General features: G+C 44.4%; 1 protein-coding gene across 1 annotated transcript in view; it reads right to left on the bottom strand.

The window, feature by feature from the left end:
* Positions 1–348: 348 nt before the first annotated feature.
* The window catches only part of Rps6kc1 (ribosomal protein S6 kinase C1), a 250,085-nt gene continuing 227,774 nt past the window's right edge, over positions 349–22,659 (bottom strand). The window contains exon 15 of the mRNA XM_029559456.1: positions 349–2,596. Within this exon, the coding sequence (XP_029415316.1) occupies positions 2,525–2,596 (72 nt within the window). The 3' untranslated portion in view covers positions 349–2,524. The remainder of the gene's footprint in view (positions 2,597–22,659) is intronic.

The raw sequence follows: 22,659 nt of genomic DNA, 5'->3' as shown, positions 1-22,659 counted from the left end.
TGGGGATCCAAAGTATACACAATGATTTAAGATCCAAACTACAGCAATGATGACAGTGTACCAAACATTTCACAGAGATAGAAGGATTTTGAAAGCTTTCTTTGGGGCTGGAGAGATGGCTCAGCAGTTAAGAGCACTGACTGCTCACGCAGAGGACCTGGGTTCAATTCTCATCACCCACATGGTAGCTAACAACCATTGATAACTCCAGTTCCAGGGGATCCGATGCCCTCCTCTGACTTCCACGGGCATTGCATGACATGGGTGCATTTACATACATGCAGGCAATACATTCATACACATAAAATAAAAATAATAAAAATTTCAGAAAGCTTTCTTCATAAAATGATAGCCATTTGAGATGGATATATTGGACTTGATTTCAACATTACACAATGCATACATGTATCAAAGCATCATATTGCCCCACCAATATGTTCATTTTTATGATCTTACGTATCAGTTGAAATAATTTTAATTTGAAACTTTTAAAAAGAGAGAAATGGGGCCAGGGAGATTGGTTGGTGGTTAAAGTGCCCTCTGAACAAGGGTAACCATAAGAGTTGGAACCCCAGCACTTATTTAAATTCCAGATGGGTACAGAGGCTGGCCTATGATCCCAGAACTGGGAAGATGGAGACAAGAGATCCCCTGAGCAAGCAGCCAGCCGAAGTAGCCTTCTCGATGAGCTCTGGGTTCAACTGAGAAACCTGCCTCAGTGAATAGGTTGAAAGTGATTGAAAAAGGCTCCCAATGTCAATCTCCGGCTTACACATGCAGGAGGGGGGGGCACCTGCACACACAAGTGCCCACGTACATGTGAACAACCATATAAACTAGCATGCACACCACACACATACATATGAGAAAGGAAAAAGGGGAAAACATGCTGTAGGCGTCTCAGGTCCCTGATCAGGGTACTACTAATGCATTTGCCCCAGGACAATTTTTAAAAGGAAAAACCTAAGGATTCTTGGTCCAAAGCCAAGGTTTCCCCACATGGCTGGAATTTCGGAGATTTCCTGTTTACTGCAGCAGGGTTAAATTTGGGGGTTATCCCTCCCCAAATATGCTAGTATCTAATTTCTGCTCCCTGTGAATGTGACCTGATTTGAAAATACAGTCTTTATTGACATGGTCAAATGAAGATGATGTCTTGGGGTCCACCCTTGATCCAATGAGTCTATGGCTGCTTATAAGGAAGAGCCATGTGAAGAGAGGCAACCCAGGAGGAGGCCCCGGCAGAGGGAGTAAACTAGCAGGGAGGAGCAACCTCTGTCAAGGATCAGGGCCGCCAGAAGCTAGGGTAAGGACAAAAGAATCCTCCCACATCTCAGGGGGAGACACCTCAGCTAGCACCTTCCACTACCGAAGGTAAGTCTGCTGTCCTCAGCCACCTGCATGGTAGTGCTCTGGCAGCCACCGTGAGCACGCTCACACCAGGAATGAGGCACGTAATGCCTAGTGCAAAGCAGATCCCACGCAACACAGCTGTGCACTGCACTACAGGAGCACTAGGCAGGGCAGAAGAACGATGGTGGGAAGCATCCAAAGAGGGACACTGGGCCTGAGAGAGGAGGTCTCTGGTCTCTGGGGTGGACAGATATGGCTTCGCGAAGGAAGTGGAGAGAAAGCACAAGAAAAACCAATATTATTCTGGATTATTCATTTAAAAACACATTCAGCTCAGCTGACTAGAGGAGATGCACGCTCTTTTGATAGCTTTCTCCACAGGAAGCTCAGACATGGTCAATCTGCCTTGAAGGCACCTGGACAGGCTGCAGATCTCTCTTAGACACCACAAATGTGTTTTTGTAAAACACAAGCATTTTCCATTTTGATGGGCTCGGATTCTGTAGTTGCCTTTCACGTCATGAAAGCAACGTCTAAATGAGAGCAGTTAGACAATTAATAATGCCAAGTCAAACAGATTACATTCTCCTCCTGTTTGGATAGGAAGACTCAGAAAAGGGAAAAAATTCTCTCTGAAACTTTGGAGTTAAAAAGAAAAAAAAACTCCATTGAATAAAACAGCGGTGAAGGGGGTTTCTGGATGGAGGGAGGGAATCAGGAACACCTTAACTTTTAGCATGAAATGCGTCTGTTAAATAGACCTACTAATGGTGTTATTGCGGCTAAAAACAGTGACTTGAAAATGTTGTGTACGTTATTACTGTCATTATCCCCCAACTGTAAGAATGCTATGTTAAAACTAACTCAAAACACCTCAGGAAAGGTAATTGCTACTAATGGATCTGAAGTGCACGAAATTGGACGTCATTACCCCGTCCCCCCATGGAGGGGCTGGGGACGCTGGGAGATGACAGGGAGGAGGGTCATCGTCTTTCAATCAGAGCTGAGGGACAGCTGGCTTTCACACTGCAGAGGGGATGCCGCACCCTGGGCAGCAGGGACCTTCCACCCTGCTGAACAGCTCAGGCAAGTGTGGAGTCTCAGCACTGCCTTCTCCTTCTCCAAGTCCAGGCTGCAACGGAGGAGACACCTGGAGCGAAGACGGTGCACACTACCTGGGAATCACCTCCAGCTGCCGGCTTCTCAGATCAGTTGCCACCAAATGAGTTAAGGCCTGCTGACCCTGAAATTAAGGAAAATAACCCAGAATCAGGAAAGCCAAGTGGGTTACCTCAAGTGGTTCTGCAAGCAGACACCTATGCCCCACTGAGAAGGAAGACTGGCCTGTTCCTGCCCCAGCCTGTCCTGGGGTACAGGGTCAGCTCTCATGAAGGTTTGTGCTCTCTACCCTCACCTGGAAATACCACCCCAGGCTGTGTTGAACACTATCACCTCACTTCACACAACCTGAAGATCCCTTTCCTGATGCCAGTCAGTAAGACTTTAAATTCTTTTTTCTTTTTTGGTCTTTTTGAGACAGGGTCTCCCTATAGCCCCAGCTGGCCTAGAACTCAGTATGTAGACCAGGCTGGCCTTGAACTCACTGAGATCTGCCTGCCTCCGCAGGGACTAAAGGTATGTACCACCATGCCCGGCTTAAGACTTTAAAATCTTTAGGGCTTGAATGTCTTCCAAACTTTAGAAAGGAATGTGCCTATATGACACACATCCCTTAACATCATTGTCACGGCCTTGCCAGGTTTGCCATTACAGCTCCTAACACACGCATTGCAGACCACCACACACCCTTGCACGTCTGGGAATTCCAAGTGCTCCCTATGTCTAGCAGTTCGGCAGCTTCCTCCGCCTTCTCACCACAAAATAGGAGTAAAAGATCATGTCATCCAGAAGTTACCTAAGGAAAAGAGTCCTAGATTCCAAACTTAGAATTAAAGAAAAAATTGTTGGGGGGCGCTGGAGAGAGGGCTCAGTGGTTAAGAGCACTGGTTGCTCTCACAGAGGATTCGGTTCATTTCTCAGCACCCACATGGCAGCCAACAATCATCTGTAACTCCAGTCCCATGGGATCCGATGCCATCTTCTGACCTCTGATGGCATTGCATGACGTGGGTGCACTTACATACATGCAGGCATAGCACGCATACACATAAAATAAAAATAAGTAAAATATAACAAAAAAGAAAAACTTCTAAGCCATGTTGGTGGCCCACACCCAGAACCCCAGCACTTGGAGCTGGGGTTGGGGAGAGGTGAGATCAAGAGTTGAAAGCCAGGGGCTGGAGAGGTGACTCAGCAGTTAAGAGCACTGGCTGCTCTTGCAAAGGACCCAGGTTTGGTTCCTAACACCCACATGGTGGCTAACAACCATCCGTAACTCCAGTTTCAAGGAATTTGACATGTCTTCTGTCCTCTTCAGGCATTGCATGCATGTGGTATAGTTACATACATGCAGGCAAAACATATACACACAGGATAAAAATAAATTTAAAAAATAAATTAAAACCAGAAGCCAGCCTGGGCTAGAGAGATCCCATCTTTAAAAAAGAACGCACTAGCCAGCTGCAGATGTCTTGTCCCCCTCGTTCTTACATTCTTTTGCCCCCTTTTCCTTGATGTAAGGACCATGGGCTACTCTTGCAGAGTACCGGGATTTGGTGCCCAGCACCTACATGGCAGCTAACAACCATCTTTCACCCATGTAAGGTCTTTCTTCTACAATGGCTATAGAGGGTGGGGCAAGTGGGGCGTGCAACACTGGTTGGGGGGGGACCTGGGACCTGAGATTCTGAATGTAGCCAACAGGGGACTGAGGTGCAGGTCCTCAAATGGTCACTGACTGTCTGCAAGAGGCTTCACCCTGGCAAATGGCTTCAAGGGAGGATGGCAGCTCAGGTCCATGCCTGACAGAAAATGCTGCTGAGAAAGGCCAGACGTGCTAGAGACTGGCCACCTGGCAAAACATTCTGATTTTTTTCTTTGCTTGATGCTTGAAAGACAGGGTGCCACTCTGTAGACCAGACTGACTTAAAACTCCATAACCAGTCCAACTGACCTTGAACTTGAGCTCCTCTAGCCTCCGCACCTCCTAGGTGCTGGGACTGAAGGTATGAGATACCACACCTGGATAATCACTTTGATTTTTTTTTAAGATTTTATTTATTACTTTTATTTTATGTGTACAAGTGTGTTGTCTACATGTATGTGAGTTCACCTGTGTCGTGCAATTCCGCGGAGGTCAGAAGAGGGCTTCGGATTCCCCTGGGACTGGAGTTAAGGACAGTTTGTCCACCATGTGGGTGCTGGGACTCTAACCCAGGTCCTCTGCAAGAGCAGTCAGTGCTCTTAACCACTGAGCCATCTCTCCAGCACCAGGTCCCTGGTTTTTAAAACAAATTCTTAAAGGAAACTTCTAGATGCTATAATTTATTCCTTTATTAATGTTACCTATGCATTTGCTTATTACCTAGTTAGCTGCAGCTTTCCATGTTAATGTTGGAACAGTGCTTACAAACAAAAGAGGTATGGACGCCTGCGAATACACAGAAAACACCAAGAATGCAGCATGGGCGCACCGAGTGCAGGAAGGTGGGTAAATGCCAGAGTAGGCGAAAGGTCAGGACCAGAGCAATTTTCCTATTAAGAAAAGTTAGTATGGAAAGGTGATGGATAAGGAGCTCTCTCAAATCTGTGCTTTGGGGCACGTAAACAGAAGGGAAGGGTGTGAGGTGTCTGGAGAAGACAGAAAGAAGTGTGAAGGCCTTGAGCAGCACCTGAGGGACCGGGAGGCCAGAGACCTGGAGTGAGGGAGGAGGAGGGGAAGGATGACCCCACAGCTTGAACAGGAACACAACAATGGCCTGACAATGTCAGGGGGTCTTGCATGCTTTTTGTTTGTTTGCTGGTTGTTGCTTAGACATTTTTAGTAACATGTTAATTGTACAAAATAATGGGTTTGATTATGACGTGTTCGTACACGTACGGAGCGTATTCCGACTGTACTCGTCCTCACTCTCTCTTGCCCCACTGGTCCCTCTCGTCTTCCTGGATGGCTCTCCTCTTTCTACTTCTGTGACTGTAAAAATAAATCTCGATCCCGAGGAGGACAGGAACCACGCGATAACTGTGTTTCTGAATCTGCCTCATTTTGCTTAACATGACAGTCTCCAGTTCCATCCATTTCCTGCAAATAGCAAAATTTTATTCTTCTTTATAACTGCATAAAATGCCATTTTGTATATATACCTGCCCTAGCTTGCTTCTCTATTGCCATGATAAAATACTCTGACCAATCCAAGGGAGAAAACTAATCAGTGTTCCTACCCAGCTGTAAAGCCTACAAGCCACATCAATGACCAGCCCAGAAGATTATCTCTATTGGTGCAGCAGTGGCATTTTTATCTTTGGGTAATCAATAGTTGCCTAACTGTCTTAAGACCTGCTGAGTGGGAGAGAATTCATGTATGGTACTGTAAACATAGCCATGACTGGAGAGGTCACAGACCGTAGGGAGGAACCTACCATTGCCACTTACCAGGATCAACATAACTTCTTACTGTAATCTAAATACATGTCGTTATAGTTACAGACACATGCAACTCTCACTGCTCAATGAAGTTTCTTTTTGCAATAGATAGACTATTAAAAAGTTCCACAACTGGTCAGACACAGAGAACAAGTGACTGTGCCCAGCCCTAAGTGATATATCTACCACGCAACTTCTACATCTAAGGCTCCGGGAACATCCTGGCAGAGGAGGGAAGGATGTAAGAACCAAGGGCAGACTGCTGCTAGTTACTGCGTTCTAGACGTCATAGGGAAGTTGCTCCATGACATCTCCCCAGTGTGGTAGTTTAACAGTGACAAAACCAGTTGACATGCAAGATGGGTGGGGAAAATTTCACAGGATCCCACCTCCAGATAAAGAGCTACAGGCAATCAGTGGATGCTGAGGAAGGGGGAATCAGTTTCTCTAGGGACCAGCTCCCTAGCATGGTTATATAATCCTGAGTGGGCAGCCCTAAACATAGGTACACAGTAGCACCACTAAATGGACTCAGTGCATTATATGTATGGTGTGTGTGTGTGTGTGTGTGTGTGTGTGTGTGTGTAAAAATAATCAAATAAAAGAACAAGAAATTGAGAGGGAGTTGCGGGGACATGGGAGGGGTTGGTGGGGACTGGGAAGGATGGAAATATGCAAATACAATAACCATGTCTGAAATTATCAAAAATAAAAAAAAATTTAATCAAAAAATAAAAACATTCTGGCCAAAAACAACTGGTAGAAGAAATGGTTTATGTGGCTAATAAATCCCAACCACACTTCATCATTGAGGGAAGCCAGGACAGGAACTCGGGGTGCGAACTGGAGGCAGGAACCAAAGGCACAGACCACAGAGGAACACTTCTTACTGGCTTGCTTCTTTACTCTGAGCTCAGCCTGCTTTCTCATACAGCACAGGACAACCTGCTCAGGAGAGGCAACCCACATTGAGCTGGGCGCTCCTTCATTCAATAATCAAGGAAATGCCTCCTAGGCATGGCTAAAGACCAGCCTGATAGAAGAGATGCCCCAGTTGAATTTCCCTCCTCCTAGGTGTGTCAAATTATCACTTGAAACTATCCAGTACAACTGACCCTTTGACACACAAAAGCATCAATATTAAATCATAACTTTTCTATTTCTTGCCTCCAAGATCTCATGTTAATGTTAATATGACAATATAAAACAAAGTACTTTAGACACCCCATAGTCCTTAAAAACACCAATACTTTAAAAACTCAGTGTCTCTTTAAAATAATCAAGAAGTCAGCCAGGTGTAGTGGCACACGCCTTTAATCCCAGCATTCCAGAGGCAGAGGTAGGTGGATCTCTGTGAGTTCAAGGTCAGCCTGGTCTACATAGTAAGTTCCCGGACAGCTGGGACTACAGGGAAACCCTGTCTCAAAGACAAAAAAAAAAATCAAGAAGTCTTAACCTGGGGGCTCCCGTAAAATAAAAAACAAATGCTTCTTAGTCTAAGAGGCAAAATCAGATCAAACAAAAACAAAAAGAGTGTAAAGAGCTCAGTGTCCAACGTCTGAAATTCATTCATGATCTTCTGGGCTCCAAAAGGTTTGGACAGCTCCACTTCTCCAGCTCTGCAGTCCACAGCACTTGGCTAGTTCAGTAGGCTCAGGCCAGCTCCACGCCACACCTGCCGCTGTCCTTGGTGGTTATCCCATGATTCTGGCATCTCCAATATGGTGACGTCTCCACTGCTACTGAGGCTGCATCTTCACCAATGGCCTCTCCTGGCCTCACATGGTGCCATAAGTTCCCGGACAGCTGGGACTACAGGGAAACCCTGTCTCAAAGACAAAAAAAAAAATCAAGAAGTCTTAACTGTGGGCTCCCGTAAAATAAAAAACAAATGCTTCTTAGTCTAAGAGGCACAATCAGATCAAAGCAAAACCAAAAGAGTGTAAAGAGCTCAGTGTCCAACGTCTGAAATTCATTCATGATCTTCTGGGCTCCAAAAGGTTTGGACAGCTCCACTTCTCCAGCTCTGCAGTCCACAGCACTTGGCTAGTTCAGTAGGCTCAGGCCAGCTCCACGCCACACCTGCCGCTGTCCTTGGTGGTTATCCCATGATTCTGGCATCTCCAATATGGTGACGTCTCCACTGCTACTGAGGCTGCATCTTCACCAATGGCCTCTCCTGGCCTCACATGGTGCCAAGCCTCAGCTTCTCTCCATGACCCCTTCAATCCCTCAGCTTTCACGATGCCAAAGCCAGTACCACAAGGGAGACCCTTACATGTCACCAAGTTTTGCTTCCAGCTTGAGATGCAGCCTTGGTCCCTTCAGACCCCAGGTTGTATGCTGGCCCTGAGGAAATACTTCCCAGATTTCAACTCAATCAGACTGATCTCTTCTTAAGCACAGTCGATTTTTTTCATCCCCAGCTGACCAATATCCATTGTCTTAGAAAAGGACAAGAAGTTTTACTGCCAAATTCAAAATATCACATAAATGGCCCTGATGTGTCTTTGAGGGACTCTCAAACCTCCTTCTGAAACTCATAAGCCAGGCCTCTGTCATCTGTATTTTTGTCAGTATTGTTATCTTCCAAGTTCCCTCAGGGCAGCCCACTAAGCTCTGAGCACTCAATGGCTTTTCCAGCTCCAAGTTCCAAACACTTCCACAGTCCTCCCAGAAACAACATGGTCAGGTCTGTCATAGCAATACACATTCTCTGGTACCAACTTCTATCCTAGTTACTTTCTATTGTTGTGATAAAACACTGACCAAAAGCAACTTGGGGAAGAATGGTTTATTTCATCTTACTCTTCCAAGACACAATCAGGGAGGTCAGGGCAGGAACTCAAGGCAGGAACCTGGAGCCAGGAGTTTAAGCACATACTACTAAGAACCCTGCTTTTGGGCTTCCTCCTCTGGCCTGTGCTCTGCCTGCTTTCTTATACAGTCCATGACCACCTGCCCAGGAGTATCACCACCCACAGTGGGCTGGGCCCTCCCATATCACTCACCAATCAAGAAAATGCCTCACACACACCCACAGGCCAGTCTGATTGGAACAATTCCCCAACTGAGGTTCCCTCTTCCCAGGAGTGTCAAGTTGTCAATGAAGCATGCAGCACAATATCCCATTTATCCTTTCATCTACCGATGGGAAACTGCTGATCCCATGGCATGACCTTGACAAAGATGGGTGTGCACTTGGTATCACGCAGACAGAGAGTAGACATGGAAATGTTTGAGCAGAGAGAGAAGAAGGCTGGATCAACTTAAAAGGGCATCAATGACCTCAGGTAGGGAAGAGACTGTAAGTGACTAACTAGACCATCACTGCAACCAGCCACGGTGGGCTACAGGAGGACAGGCTTGGGGGTGAGATGTGGTCAGGTTTATAGGGTACTCTGAAAGAGGAACCCAGGGTCTGCTGATGGCTGGTATGTGGGGTGTGAGAAGTGGCCAGTCATGATTCTGACCAAAATGTTGACAAGATCTTGTAGCAACCAAGCTGAGTTCTAGTCCTGCGCATCACCAGCAACCTGGTCTTGTGTGACATGCTCATCCTCTGTCAGGCCAGCTTCATCTCCAGAGCAACAATGGGACTAGAAAACCCACAAAGTTCCTATGAACTCTGCCATCTTCTCTATTGTTTTTGACATGCAGGGAGGTTAGATAGCAGATCACCTTTTATTATTATTTTTATTTTATGTTTATAAGTGCATTGCCTGCATTTATGAAAGTGCGCCTAAGGTGTGCAGTACCCGAGGAGATCAGAAGAGGGCATCAGGTCCCCTGGAACTGAGCTACAGATGGTTGTTAGCCACCATGTAGATGCTGGGAACCAAACCCGGGTCCTCTGCAAGAGCAGCGAGTGCTCTTAACCCAAGCCAGCTCTCCAGCTTCAAGATCACTTTTTAAATACCCAGCTAACACCTCAGAGTCCTTAAAACTCAAACATTACCTGTGATGGTTAGTCCTGTCAACTCGATTGGACTTAGAATCATCATAGAATAAACCTCTGGGCATGTCTGTGGAGAAGCTTCTGACCTGGGTAACTGAGGTGGAAAGATCCACTCTAAATGTAGGTGATCCCTCACAGGCTGGGTTCCTAAACTGAAGAAAAAGTCGAAAGCAGGCTGAGCACAGCACCCTGCTGTCTGCATTCTGCGGATGCCAAGTTCCTTCTACAAGACTTCCCCACCACGATGCATCCAGGAACTGTGAGGCAAAAGTAACCCTTCCCTCCCTCAAGCTACTTTTGTCCAGTAGCTTGTCACAGCAATAAGAAAAGTAACTGAGACAGTGTCTGTGGGACATCACCCAACTCCACATTCCCTCCTTCCATTGCATCCATCCCAGGGATGGTACTCAGGTGGTCAGGCTTGGCGGCAAGATCTTCACCCACTGAGCCATCTCATCAGCCCTCACGGTCTCTTCTTGGACTTCTAACGAACTCTGCTCTACCAGATCTCAGGCGTCAGTCTTTGCCCTTGACCAGAGAGGTTATCCAATTGCTGTGAACAACTCTATGAAAACTTGGACCTGACCCAGGATTGTTCAGTTTTACTTTGTAGCAAGTGTTTTCTACATCCCCAAATTAGCTAAGAGATGAACTCGGAGCAAAAGAAGACGTTGACTTAATGCACAAGGTTAAGACTCCAGTGTGGAGCAGGGAGGGAAATCTGAGGAGAGACTGATTTTCTAACTTGTCATTTCGTTGCTGAGAATTTTCCTGTTAGAACAGATTTTCTCTCCACGCGCAGCTAAGAGACTCAGATAATGAGAACAAAGGGACCCTTATGCTAACCAAGCAGCCCACTTCAGAAAGTTTCTCATAGCAGGTCTGAAGCATCATTTAGCAGAAAGGCACCACCGTCTCAAAATCCATTGCCAGATCTGATTGTATTTAAATAGAATTATAAATACTAGATACTCATTGGATTCCCAGAAAGAAAATGTTTTATACAACCTGTTACTAGACTTATCGTATCTGTTCTACACATACAGAGATAAGAAGAAAGATTGCTAAAAAATATTTCTTATTTTTCTTTAGAAATAAATTCATTTTTTCTTCATTCTATTTAACTTTGACAATAGCCCTGAATCACTATACAGCCCTGTTGTCACTCAAGGCTGGTGTCATCCTTGACCTGTTGCCCACTGCAGATACTAGAAGGTTCTAAGCAAGTGCTGTACCCTCAGGGTGAGTGTCAGGGGATCCAGGGAAGGCATGGGGACTGGGGAGACAGAGATGGCAAGCTGGCTGAGCCAGGGAAAGCATTGGATGGGGGGCGGCAGGGAGAGGTGGCTGTGTGTGCTCTTCTGTTCATACTGCTCTCCGCTGCACCTCTATGTGTAGAATGCATCTTCTGTGGAGACGCCAACCCTGGGCCCAGGCTGAATGTATGAGTTTGGAGATTCTTCTGGTCATTTCATTACTGCTACTGAAAGAACTGGAGAAACAATTGATCTGTAGTGGGTTTGAAAATTGTTTGGGTCTGGAGAGATGGTTCAGCAGTTAGGAATGAGTACTGCTCTTACAGAGGACCTGAGTTTGGTTCCCAGAACCCACTGTAATTCCAGTTTTGGGGGATCCGATGCCCTCTTCTGGCCTGTATGGGCACCTGCACTCACATGCACATACCTACACAACACACACACACACACACACACACACACACACACACAAAGTAAAATAACTTTTTAATGGTCTAAACCTATGTAGAAGAACAGAGGAGCACTGATACCATTCCCACTTGGGGAAATGTCAAAGGAGACAAGTCTCCTCAAACCTCCAGGTTCCTCTTGAAGGAAGAAGCAGGTGATCACTCCTTCCAGATTCATCATGAGGAGGGAAATATTTCAAATCCCACATCCTTCCTACTAACACCCCATGTTCGAAACAGAAGATTAGCACCAACTTCTGTTGCTCAGAGCTGGTGTTAAGGGCCTTTGCATAGGCTGAGGAGCTGGTGGGGGGAGGACTCTCTAACCCACCAATGGTATCCTCCAAAGGATATTACCATTAGCACACTGCTGGAAGCATCAGCATTTGGTACAATTTACTCCAAATAACTTAGGGGTACTACTATTTAGTAAGTACTCCTAAGTTATTTGCTTATTTGAGGAATCACTATAGCCTTCCATGTTGAGCCCAAATGCTGCCTTAGAATCTTCAGTCCAGCAGCAGAGTCCCTGGCCACCCACTGTTGACCCAGTAAGTATGGCACAAAAAGTGAAAGCTCCTTGCTAGCCCCTCACAACTGGCTAAATCCTAACATGTTCCCTTTAAGCAATACTTGCTATCTGAAAATACAGGCAGACCACCCCCCCCCACCCACCTACTTCCAAATTTCCTAGCGACATCAGGTTAATTTGATGCAGTTGTTTTCATCATGCAGGGAACAGCTTTGGGTATTTGTAAACAACAAATCCAGTCTGAAACATACAGCCTGTATAAGGGATGCTCCTGTGACTCCTATTTACCACAACTGTTTGCACATCGTTAATAATGGTGTTTTTCTCTAATTACTGTGTTTGGAATATATTTTAAGATATTTGTCAAATTCAGGTAAGCAAAATTGTCATCAGTATGTCCAGGTTTCCTTCTTTTCTGGACACAGAAAGCGTCCAATTTCTTGAACCCTGACACCATGAGGTGGGGCCAGACTTAATATTTACAAAAAGGCTGCGTGTCACTTCCAGGTTGAGGTACTTAAGATAACACTCAGGTTTCTATGCACCCACCTTTGACCAGGGGACACAGCATAGATCTAGAATCCAGCCCATGCGTTAAAGGCTGGTCCTCCCCGTGGTTACTGGGAGGTGCTTGAGCATGTGGAAGGCAGAGACTCCTGCAAGGAAGTTAGGTCATTGAAGACAGTTCCCTGAAGGAGATACGAAGACTCGGGCCCTTCCCTTCTCACTCTCTTTCAAATCCTAGCCACCATGAGGTGATGGCTCCTCCTCTACCATGGGCTTCTGCCATGAGGTCCCATGTAATCATAGCCCCAAAGCAACCAGGCTGAAACTAGGAGCCAAAATAAGCTTTTCCTTGCAAAATCATATCTTAATATTAAGCTGCCACAGCATCTATGCTGACTGGATTGCTGAGGCCACACTCCACTTAGAACAGCTGCCCACCAGGAAAACAACATGGTTAAGCAAAGGCACTGACACTTCGGTATCATTTATTACGTAGCATTACCCAGATTGTCATGACTCATACATAATGAATGTGGTCCATCAGCTCTTAAAGAATACTCATCTCTGAAGAGACCAGATTCTCAGAAATACAGAGTCAAGACAGTTGATGGAAGAGCAAATCAGCTGCCATAGAAAAGAGGATACAGACAGGACAGACACTCTGGAGGAAGAAGCTGGTTAGCAGAAGGAACGATGGACAGAGAAATCCATTACTAGGAAATTTATAATACATCCAGCTCAGTGGGGTCTACCCTCATCTGAAACAGAAGAAATCTTGATCAGCATCTAACTGGACCCCAGCTCTTCCCCTGCCCCATTCTGATGCCTCTTCTTACTCACAGGCAGCACCTCCCTTCCTCTGAGTTAAAATGAGCCAAGCAGAACACTCAACCATTGGGAATTTGACATTCACTCTTCAAAGAAATGGTCCTCAGAAGCCAGAGAAAAATGGACCTTATTCTAGATACTGGTTCTACAAATCCACAACAACAGGAGTCCTAGGCCTAAATTCCAACTTGATTTTGCCCGAATCTCAGATTATTTCCTAAGGAAAGGTCCCAGGAAAGTGACTGTGCTATCACTTGTAATGGTAAAAGTTGGAAACTGTGTAAGTAATCAATGAAAAAAATGAATCACCAAAAACAAACACACACCATCCATATAACAAGACAGTCTATGTTAAGCAAAGCAGCATTTTCAAAGAATGCTTGGTACCTGGCAGAAATGCTTGTAGCATAGGACAAAAAGATGTAAATTTACTGGACATAATGAGCTCGATTTATACAAAGTCCATAGTATGCAAAGAAAAAACTAGAAGGAAAAGATGATAAAGTAAATATCTGAGTGGTGATTTTTATTTCTTTGAAAATTTTTACATTTGAAAAATTCCCTTCAATCATAGCTGGAAAGATGGCTCAGTGGTTAAGAGCACTGGTTGCTCTTGCACAGGACCTGGGTTCGATTCCCAGCACCACATAGTGGCTAACAACCATCTGTAACTCCAGTTCCAGGGGAATCTGATGCCCTCTTCTGACCTCCATGGGCATTGCATGACATGGGTGCACTTACATGCATGCAAGCAATATACTTATAAAATAAAAATAATTTTTTTAATTCCCTTCATGCCAGGCGTGGTGGCACATGCCTTTAATCCCAGCACTGGGGAGGCAGAGGCAGGAGGATCTCTGTGAGCTCAAGGCCAGCCTGGTCTACACAGTGAGTTCCAGACCAGCTGGAGCTACAGGGAGACCCTGTCTCAAAAAGACACACACACACAAAAATTCCCTTCAATGAATAGATCTTGTTTAAAGTTAGGGGGAAATTTGGCTAGAAAAATAAATTTACGTAGGTGGGTTGGTGATTTTAATCACGCCAGGGTGTATCCAGGGTACATTTTGTGGTGTGGGAAACTCTGACTCAATTGCCTACACCTTCTAGATGGGTCCTGAGCAAAGATCATCGGTGCTCAGCGGGGATATACTGATAATTAAAACGTATTATAAAACACCATCCAGAGTCTTGTTGTTAAATTACTTATAGAACCTTTTATAACATAAAGCTATTATCTTCAAGTTAACTTATTTGAACTCCCGAGGAGAAGGGATCTTGAAAGTCATTCCACAAGGTGGAGAAGATGCTAGGCTCCAGGATTTGGGCATCTCCTGTGCCTGCCTTCACCAGGGTAAACACGGCGAGAGCATGGGCCATGCATAGGAAAGCTCCAGTCCTTGGAGACATCCCCTGAAGCACCAGGGAGAGCAGGCTGGCCCCAGAGGCCGAGAAGTCCAACCATCCTTGCAGACATGGGATCTTCCCTAACACCCAGGTCAGCATCATGCTGGAAGTACTGCCTAAGAAATGAGGCACTCTCAAATCTAAAATGAACTGACAGGAACAACAGCTACTGCCACCGGCTTCCAAAAGCAAAGACTTTTCATCTCCCTCTTCCTCCTTTCCCAGAGTGATGTGGAGATAAACGTGTGGCAAGTCCTCCCATCAGGCTTGCTGAAGACCTAAGGCGATGGCCAACAGTCAGCCCATAAGCACTTCCCCAGCACGCAGTCACACCAACATTGCCACACAGTGCTGGGGAAGGTGAAGCAGAAAAGGCACCAGGACTTCTAGAAACTGTGCACGTCACCTGGAGAGCTTGTCAAATATGCAATCCTATTTGGGGAGACTGGGTAGGGCCAGAGATGCTAGCAGTTTTCCAGCAGTATTGATACTTGTATTCAATAGGTCAATAGTCCAGTGGATGTAATATATGTAAGTATAAGCTGCTACTGGGCCTGAAGAGATGGCCCAGAGGTTAAGAGCTCTGGCAGAGCACCTGAGTTGGGGGCCCAGCACCCACACTGGGTGGCTCACAAATGCTTATAACTCCTGCTCTAGGGGCTTTGACGCCCTCTTCTGGCCTCCTCAGGCATAGGCATGTGTGCATATGCACACACACACACACACACACACAAATAAAAATAAAATCTTTTTTAAAAAGAGCACTTGCTCTTCCAGAGGACACAAGTTTAAGCCCCGGTATCCACATCAGGCAGCTCACAACCACCCGTAACTCCAGCTCCAGAGGATCTGATTCTCTCTCCTGGCCTCCACAGACACCTGCACACAGGTGGCATACACTCACACAAACACATACACATAAATTTTTAAAAATAAAAATCAATTTTAAAAAATTTAAAATAAGCTACTGTCACCAAGCACGTTGGAAAACACTGTGACCCCACTTGAGCGCTCCCATAGAGAAGCCAGAATTCCCAGTTAACATCTGACAAGTCAAAGGGCTGGGAAATTCATGTCAGTGGAACTGAAGAAGAAAGAAAAAGGTGGGTAGTTACTCAGACTCAAAGACGCAGATAAAATGCAGGCCAGGAGAACTGCCTTTAAAAATCTGAGGGAGCCCACATGGTGGCACACACATTTAATCCCAGCACTTGGGAGGCAGAGGCAGGCAGAACTCTATGAGATTGAGGACAGCCTGGTCTACATCATGAGTTCTAGGCTAACTGGGACTACAGAGACCCTGTCTCAAAACAAACCAACTAAAACACAGGATAAAGGGTGCAGATAGAGGGGGTTCTACATATGATCAAGATGCACTATATGATAATACAAAATATATATTAAAAAATTCTGAAGTTAATGTAATGCCCAGTCAGATTCATGCCCCCCGCCAAGACATCCTACAAGCCCCATGCCATTCCACATTGACAGGATATCTATATCTGGGGCTCCCAAGCCCTCACTCTTCCCTCTTGGTAATCCTTGGAGAGACCCTTCTAGTCTGTCTGTTTTATAACCTTTGGTAACCGCAGCTCTAGACACAAGGTATGTGAGACACTGAGATTATGAGAAAAACTATCAGCTACTCCAGGAAACTTCATGTTTTAGGCTTTGATGGAAATTTTTTGCCCGGCAGAAGTCAGATCTGTCATGGCCAACACTGTAGAATCAAACTGTTCAAAGTTTCCAAAACATTCAATGATCCACATTTTTATTTTGGAAGAAGGGAAAACTCTGGTGTTGCTCGGTCTTACACCTTAGGAGGCGGGGCCCCTGGTGGTATAGGCCTATCCTCTGACATCCTCTGGAGTCTGAGGCAGGAAGGTCACAAGTTCAAGGACTGCTTGAGCAATTTAACAAAACTCATCTCAGAATAAAACATTGTTTTAAGCTGGGGATATAACACAGTGATAGAATACCTGCTTAGCTGTATGAAGCTGTGGATTCAAGCCAAAAAATAATGAAAACATAAAAAGGGGAGCAATTATAACAAAAATCTGGACGTTATAAAATCCAAACACAGAACTCTCTTCCGACACCTCTAGCAGTTTGTCGTGATCTGGTCCCAGTATGTGCTGCAGCTCAACTTCCTCCTCCCACCGGCTCTGTGCCCTCTTGAGACCCGCTTCTTCTCCTCTGCCTCTTCCTAAACTTTAACTTCTCCCTGGCAATATGTCCTCACAATAGTTTTTTTTAATATATGTGCAATGAAGATGACACCCAAACTTAGTGGATTTATAGTTTGATCCTTGGTCAAAGTCAGATTGGCATCACTAAACTAGAAAGGAAAGATAAAAATTCACAATCAAGCCAGGCATGGTGGTGCACGACTTTAATCCCAGCACTCGGGAGGCAGAGGCAGGCAGATCTCTGTGAGTTCAAAGCCAGCCTGGTCTCCATAGCGAACCAAGCCAGCTAGGGCTACAGGGAGACCCTGCCTCAAAAAGACCATAAAAAAAAAAAAATCACAATCAAAGGTTATCCTTAGAACACAGTCTGGATGCCTTGCCACGTTCGTTTCTTTCCTTGTTGCTCTGATAAAATACCCTGACAAAAACTACTTCAAGGAGGCAGGATTCACTTTGGTTTGTGGTTCTATAGGCACACACTCCATCACAGTAGGCGTGGCCGGGTAGCAGGCAGGGAGGCTGGCTGGCTGGTCACACTGCATCCACACGCAGGAAGCAAGGAGTGAACAGGAAGTGGGGAGGGCTAGAAAGCCTCAAGGCCCACCCTCCAGGGTCCCACTTCCTCCTAAAGGTTCCATAACCTTACACAACAGCACCAACAACTGGAGACCAAGTGTTGAAGCACGTGAGCCTATGGGGGACGTTTCACATTCAAACCACAGCACTTAGCCTCTATCAATTAGTTTTATGATCAAAATGGTGTCAAATATATAGATGAAAATTTAATCATGGGAACATCTGAATCTTAAATATATTAAAAACTTGGTAATTCATATTTCAGGAGATGTTTGCACCCCTATGACTGGCAATGTCCCTCTGTGGTCCTTATGTGACTTGGCTTCTGCATCTGTTTCTCTCACACTTCCAGACAGAGCCCAGATTTCACACCCAAGGATGGTATCGTGTGACTTTTCCTGGAGAAACATAAAAAAGCTTCTATTCATCCCAGATAGCAGACCAAAGAAAGGATTTCGTCCAAGTCCAACCCCACTAAGCTTATTGGGGTTACTCGCAGGAACACGGCTGACCCAAAGGCAGGACACCTCCAGCATGTCTGGCCACCACTGAATAGTCTCATCCCAGGCAACTGTTTATGTCTTATATCATCATGGGAAGGAGAGGAGCCACGTAAGGGTTGTGTAAAAGCCCTGTGAGATTTCTGTGGCTCATGAACTTCCCTCCTCCCTCCAGGAGGAAATGTTAATAGACCCCTGATTTTAGGAGGGTCTCCTTGGGGTGGACATGGCCTATTCTGCCTCAAGATGCTCACGGACACACAGGACATGAAAGAAAAAGCTACACTGTGATAAGACAGAAGAAAGCCTGACTCTTCCAAGAACCATCTCTCGCCACCTGCAGAGCCCAACCAAACCAGCAGAGCCTAAGCTCACTTTTCTTGGTCTTCCGCAAAGCGCTCTCTCAGGATCTCCTGCCTTGGCGTACTGAATGAAGTCGGTAACGGTGTCCTGCTTGATTTTTGTCACCCCCTGCTGTGATTTCAATGCTTTGCAATTTTGTGCCCCAAACTGACAAAGAATGTAAAGGGAATTATGAAAGATCACAACCATCACCATCACGGTGAGTGTCACGGTAAGGGCATACTTCTCATTTTCCAAAGTTTCCCCAAAGCAGTTTTAGATTCTCCATAGGAATCATACCCTTTAATGAAAAGCACAGCCACACCTACCTCAATTCCCACTCGATTATAACCAACCCCCCCAAATGGTTTCTAAGAACATCTTCAATATCCACTATTTTTGTAGAAAATACTTAAGATATTTAGATATTTAAGATATTCAACTCAAGATGAACTTGAGTTCATCTAGGGTGCTACTTACTTTAAACTTTTTTTTTTAACTTAAAAAAATAGCCTGTTTCTCCAGTAGACATGTACATGGTATAGAAATGACCAAGGACTGAAAAGCTTTGATTTTTCTGCCACCCTACTCTTCTCCAAAATGCCACATGAATGGCATCTGGCCCTAACAAAGTGAAGCATCCACAGCGACGTGTCTTTATGATGGGGGAGAGGGGGAAAGCAGGGGTAATTTTTTCCCAATATGTTTGTCGTTATTATAGGTTATATATACAGAAGGAAAGTTAATTAAGCTTTTAAAAAAAATCCATCACACATCAATGGCTGCATTTTAATGAGTACAAAAAGTTGAGGTGTTTACTACCAATTAAAGTGGTTTTTAAATAAGCATTAATTAACACAGAAATTCAGAAGAAAGTTATACCTTGTCAAAGAAAGGCCAGTGCAGGCTATGCCCACTTCTGCCCCCTTTCCTATTCAGATGGTAATTACCACCAACCCTATATTTTCCATAATAATGAGGAGATGCTGTCCTGTCTATCAAACAACAACACACACACAAAAGTGGTGGAATTAGAAATTCTCAACCTGAAGTAAACTTTTCAAATTTTTTTCCTTCTGGGTTTTTCCCTCATCCATGTCAGAGTTACTCAAAGAAGAGGTTAGCCTGATTTTAAGGGTGAGTCTCTTTTTTTGATTCCCTATGTGTAGGGAACATGGCAGGGGAGGCCTCATTGGTCAGAGAGGTACTGCTTAAATCTACCCAGGCAAATTAGAATAAGAGCCCGGGTCACCCTTCCAGAGGCTGAGGTCTCCCTTTGTCCCTTCATAGTTGTTAGCATTTTGTAATCTGCCTCCTTCCGCTTGGCTTCCTTTTAGAAAAGGCTTGTCCTTCCCAGGGAGGTAGGGAGGGTATATCAGTCACCTTTCTCACTGGCTGTGACAAAAGCAACCATAGGGAGGGCTTGACTCAGGGCTCCAGGGTACAGTCCATCATGGTGGGGAAGGCACGGTGGCAGATGAGGCAGCTGACCACATGGCATCCACAGTCAGGATGGAAGATAAGACCTGGTCCTCATTTTCTCCTTTTTATTCAGTCTAGCACCCCAGCCTGTGGGATGGTGCTGCCTACATTTAGGATAGGGCTTCCTATCTCAATCAAACCATTCTAGAAACTCCCTCACAGACATGCCCAGAGATCAAGTTGACTATCAGTTGTAACCATCACAAAGGAGAAAGACATAAAATCTTTAAAACCCAATCATTACCAGTCTGATAGATGGTCTCATCCTTGAGTGGAGGGTGATAGGGACTGATCTGAAATGTGAGGGGCCTCTGAGAAGATGCCTTGGGGTCAGTGCACAGATAGGGCAAAGCAACAAGCTCCAGACTGTCCCTCGTCTTCCAATTCAGAGGCTAGGTTTTCTTAGTGGTAACTTTTCACATGTAACTGACCAAAAAACCCAGCATAATGACTTCCTAGTAAATAATGATGGAGACAGATACTGGTTCTAGAATTTAGAGTTCTCAGTCCCCTATCTGGGTGATATTCCCAATACTACCATGTTTAGGAGAAAGGGCCTACTTATTAAACAGAAGACTCCATAGTAAACAGAAAATCAGAAGGGAAATGCAGAACAGTATTGGAGGACTGTGCCCACAGGAACAGCTCCCTCCTGACAGGAAGCCTCTTCTCCACTGTCTAATCATGTTGACCCAAAGAACATAAAATCTCAGTTAGGCAGAACAAGGAGGGTCAAGAGATCCACATGAAGGGCTGGAGGGATGGCTCAGTGGTTAGGAGCACTGGCTGCTCTTGCAGAGGGCCCGGGTTCCATTCCCAGAACCCAGATGACAGCTAACAACTGTCCGTAACTCCATTTCCGGAGAATCTAATGCCGTCTTCTGACCTCCATGGGCATGACATGGGTGCACTTACATACATGCAGGCAATATACTCACACACATAAAATAGAAATAATAAGTATTTTTTTAAAGAAAAAAAGAAATCCTTTTCAAAGAACCAGCTCTTGGATTTATTGATATTTTATGTGTATGAGCGTATTGCCTGCATGTAGGTAAGTGCACCCATGTCGTGAAATGCCCTTGGAAGTCAGAAGAGGACAAACAACACAAAGGAAACTAGATCGTACACCAAATACAAATGAGATACTTTATTTAGAATCATTTACTTTTGATATATTCGCTTCTGGTTCTAACAGTTATTTTTTTCTTTTGTGGTGTGGAATACTAGAGGTTTTCTATCTATAAGACCTTTATATTTTCAAACAGTGATGCTTTGTCATCTTCTTTTCCAATTTGGATGTCTTTTATTAGTAGGCACTTAGAGCTATAAACTTCCCTCTAAGGACTTCTTTTAAAGTGTCCAAGACGTTTTGCTGTGTTGTATTCTCCTTTTCATTTAGTTCCAGGAATACTTTTCTTTTACCTGATATTTCTAGCTAAGACTTTCAATACAATGTTGAAAACAAAAAAGGATTCAAGTGGTTGTTCTTATAATTCAAGACCTCAGAAATAAAATTGTCAATCTTCCCCATTTCAGTATATTAGCTCTTCACCTGTTTATGAGCTCTTTATACATTAATATACCTAATTTTCTTAGAAGGTTTCTTCTGGTGTTGATTTTAAGCCTTATTGCATTGTGGTCTGGTAGAATGCATGGAATTATTTCAATTGTTTATATTTGTTGAGGCTTGTTTTATGTCCCACTATGTGGTTAATTTGGGAGAAAGTTCCATGGGGTGCTGAATAGAAAGTATATACTTTAGTGCTTGAGTGAAATATTTGGTAGATGTCTATTAGGCCCGTTTGATGTATGGTATTATTTAATTCAGGTGTCTTTCTGTTTATTCTTTGTCCAATTGACCTGTTTAATGGAGACAGTTGAAGTCCCCTACTATTAGTAAGTAGGGATTAATCTGTGTCTTAAAGTCCTATAATACTGATTTTATGAAGTTGGGTGCACCAGAGTTTGGTGAATAAATGTTCATGATTGTAATATCTTCTTGATTGATTGTTCCTTTGATCAGAATGAAATAGCCTTCTTTGTCTCTTCTTGTGAGTTTCAGTTTAAAGTCTATTTTGTCCGATTCTGACAGCCTCTTTTGCCCTCCACAGGCATTGCACAACACGGGTGCTCTTACCTACATGCAGGCAATACACGCATACACATAAAATAAAAATAATAATTTCTTTTTTAAAATCTCGTTTTATGAAGTTGGGTGCACCAGAGTTTGGTGCATACATGTTCATGATTGTAATATAATTCTTGGTCAATTGTACCTTTGATCAGAATTAAGAGGTCCTCTCTATCTCTTCTGATTAGTTTTAGTTTGAAGTCTATTTTGTTAGATATTAAAATCACAACTCCTGCTTTTTTCTTAGTATCATTTGCTTGGAATACTTTTTCCATCCTTTCACCTTAAGGTGCTGCCTGTCCTTGAAGGTGAGATGGGTTTCTTGCAGACAACAAAAAGATGGTTCTTGGTTTCTTAATCTATTCAACTAGCCTGTCTTTTAACTGGGGAGTTCAGTCCATTGATATTTAAAGTTATTATTAAAAGATATGTGTTGAATCCTGTTATTTTGATTTCTGTTTGCATTATTAGTCTGTGTGTTTCTACAGTTATACTTTCATTTAGTTTATTTCTGTTTCTTGTATATAGTCATTCCTTTCTTCTGCTTTTTGTATTGCTTCAAGAACTCTCTGAAGGCCTGGTTTTGTGGACATGAATTCTTTC

This window comes from Nannospalax galili, unplaced genomic scaffold, assembly GCF_000622305.1.
Source record: "Nannospalax galili isolate Female #2095 unplaced genomic scaffold, S.galili_v1.0 scaffold648, whole genome shotgun sequence".
NCBI lineage: Eukaryota > Metazoa > Chordata > Mammalia > Rodentia > Spalacidae > Nannospalax > Nannospalax galili.
The sequence above is the reverse complement of the archived record's forward strand: the minus strand, read 5'-3'. Positions and strand labels throughout refer to the sequence as shown.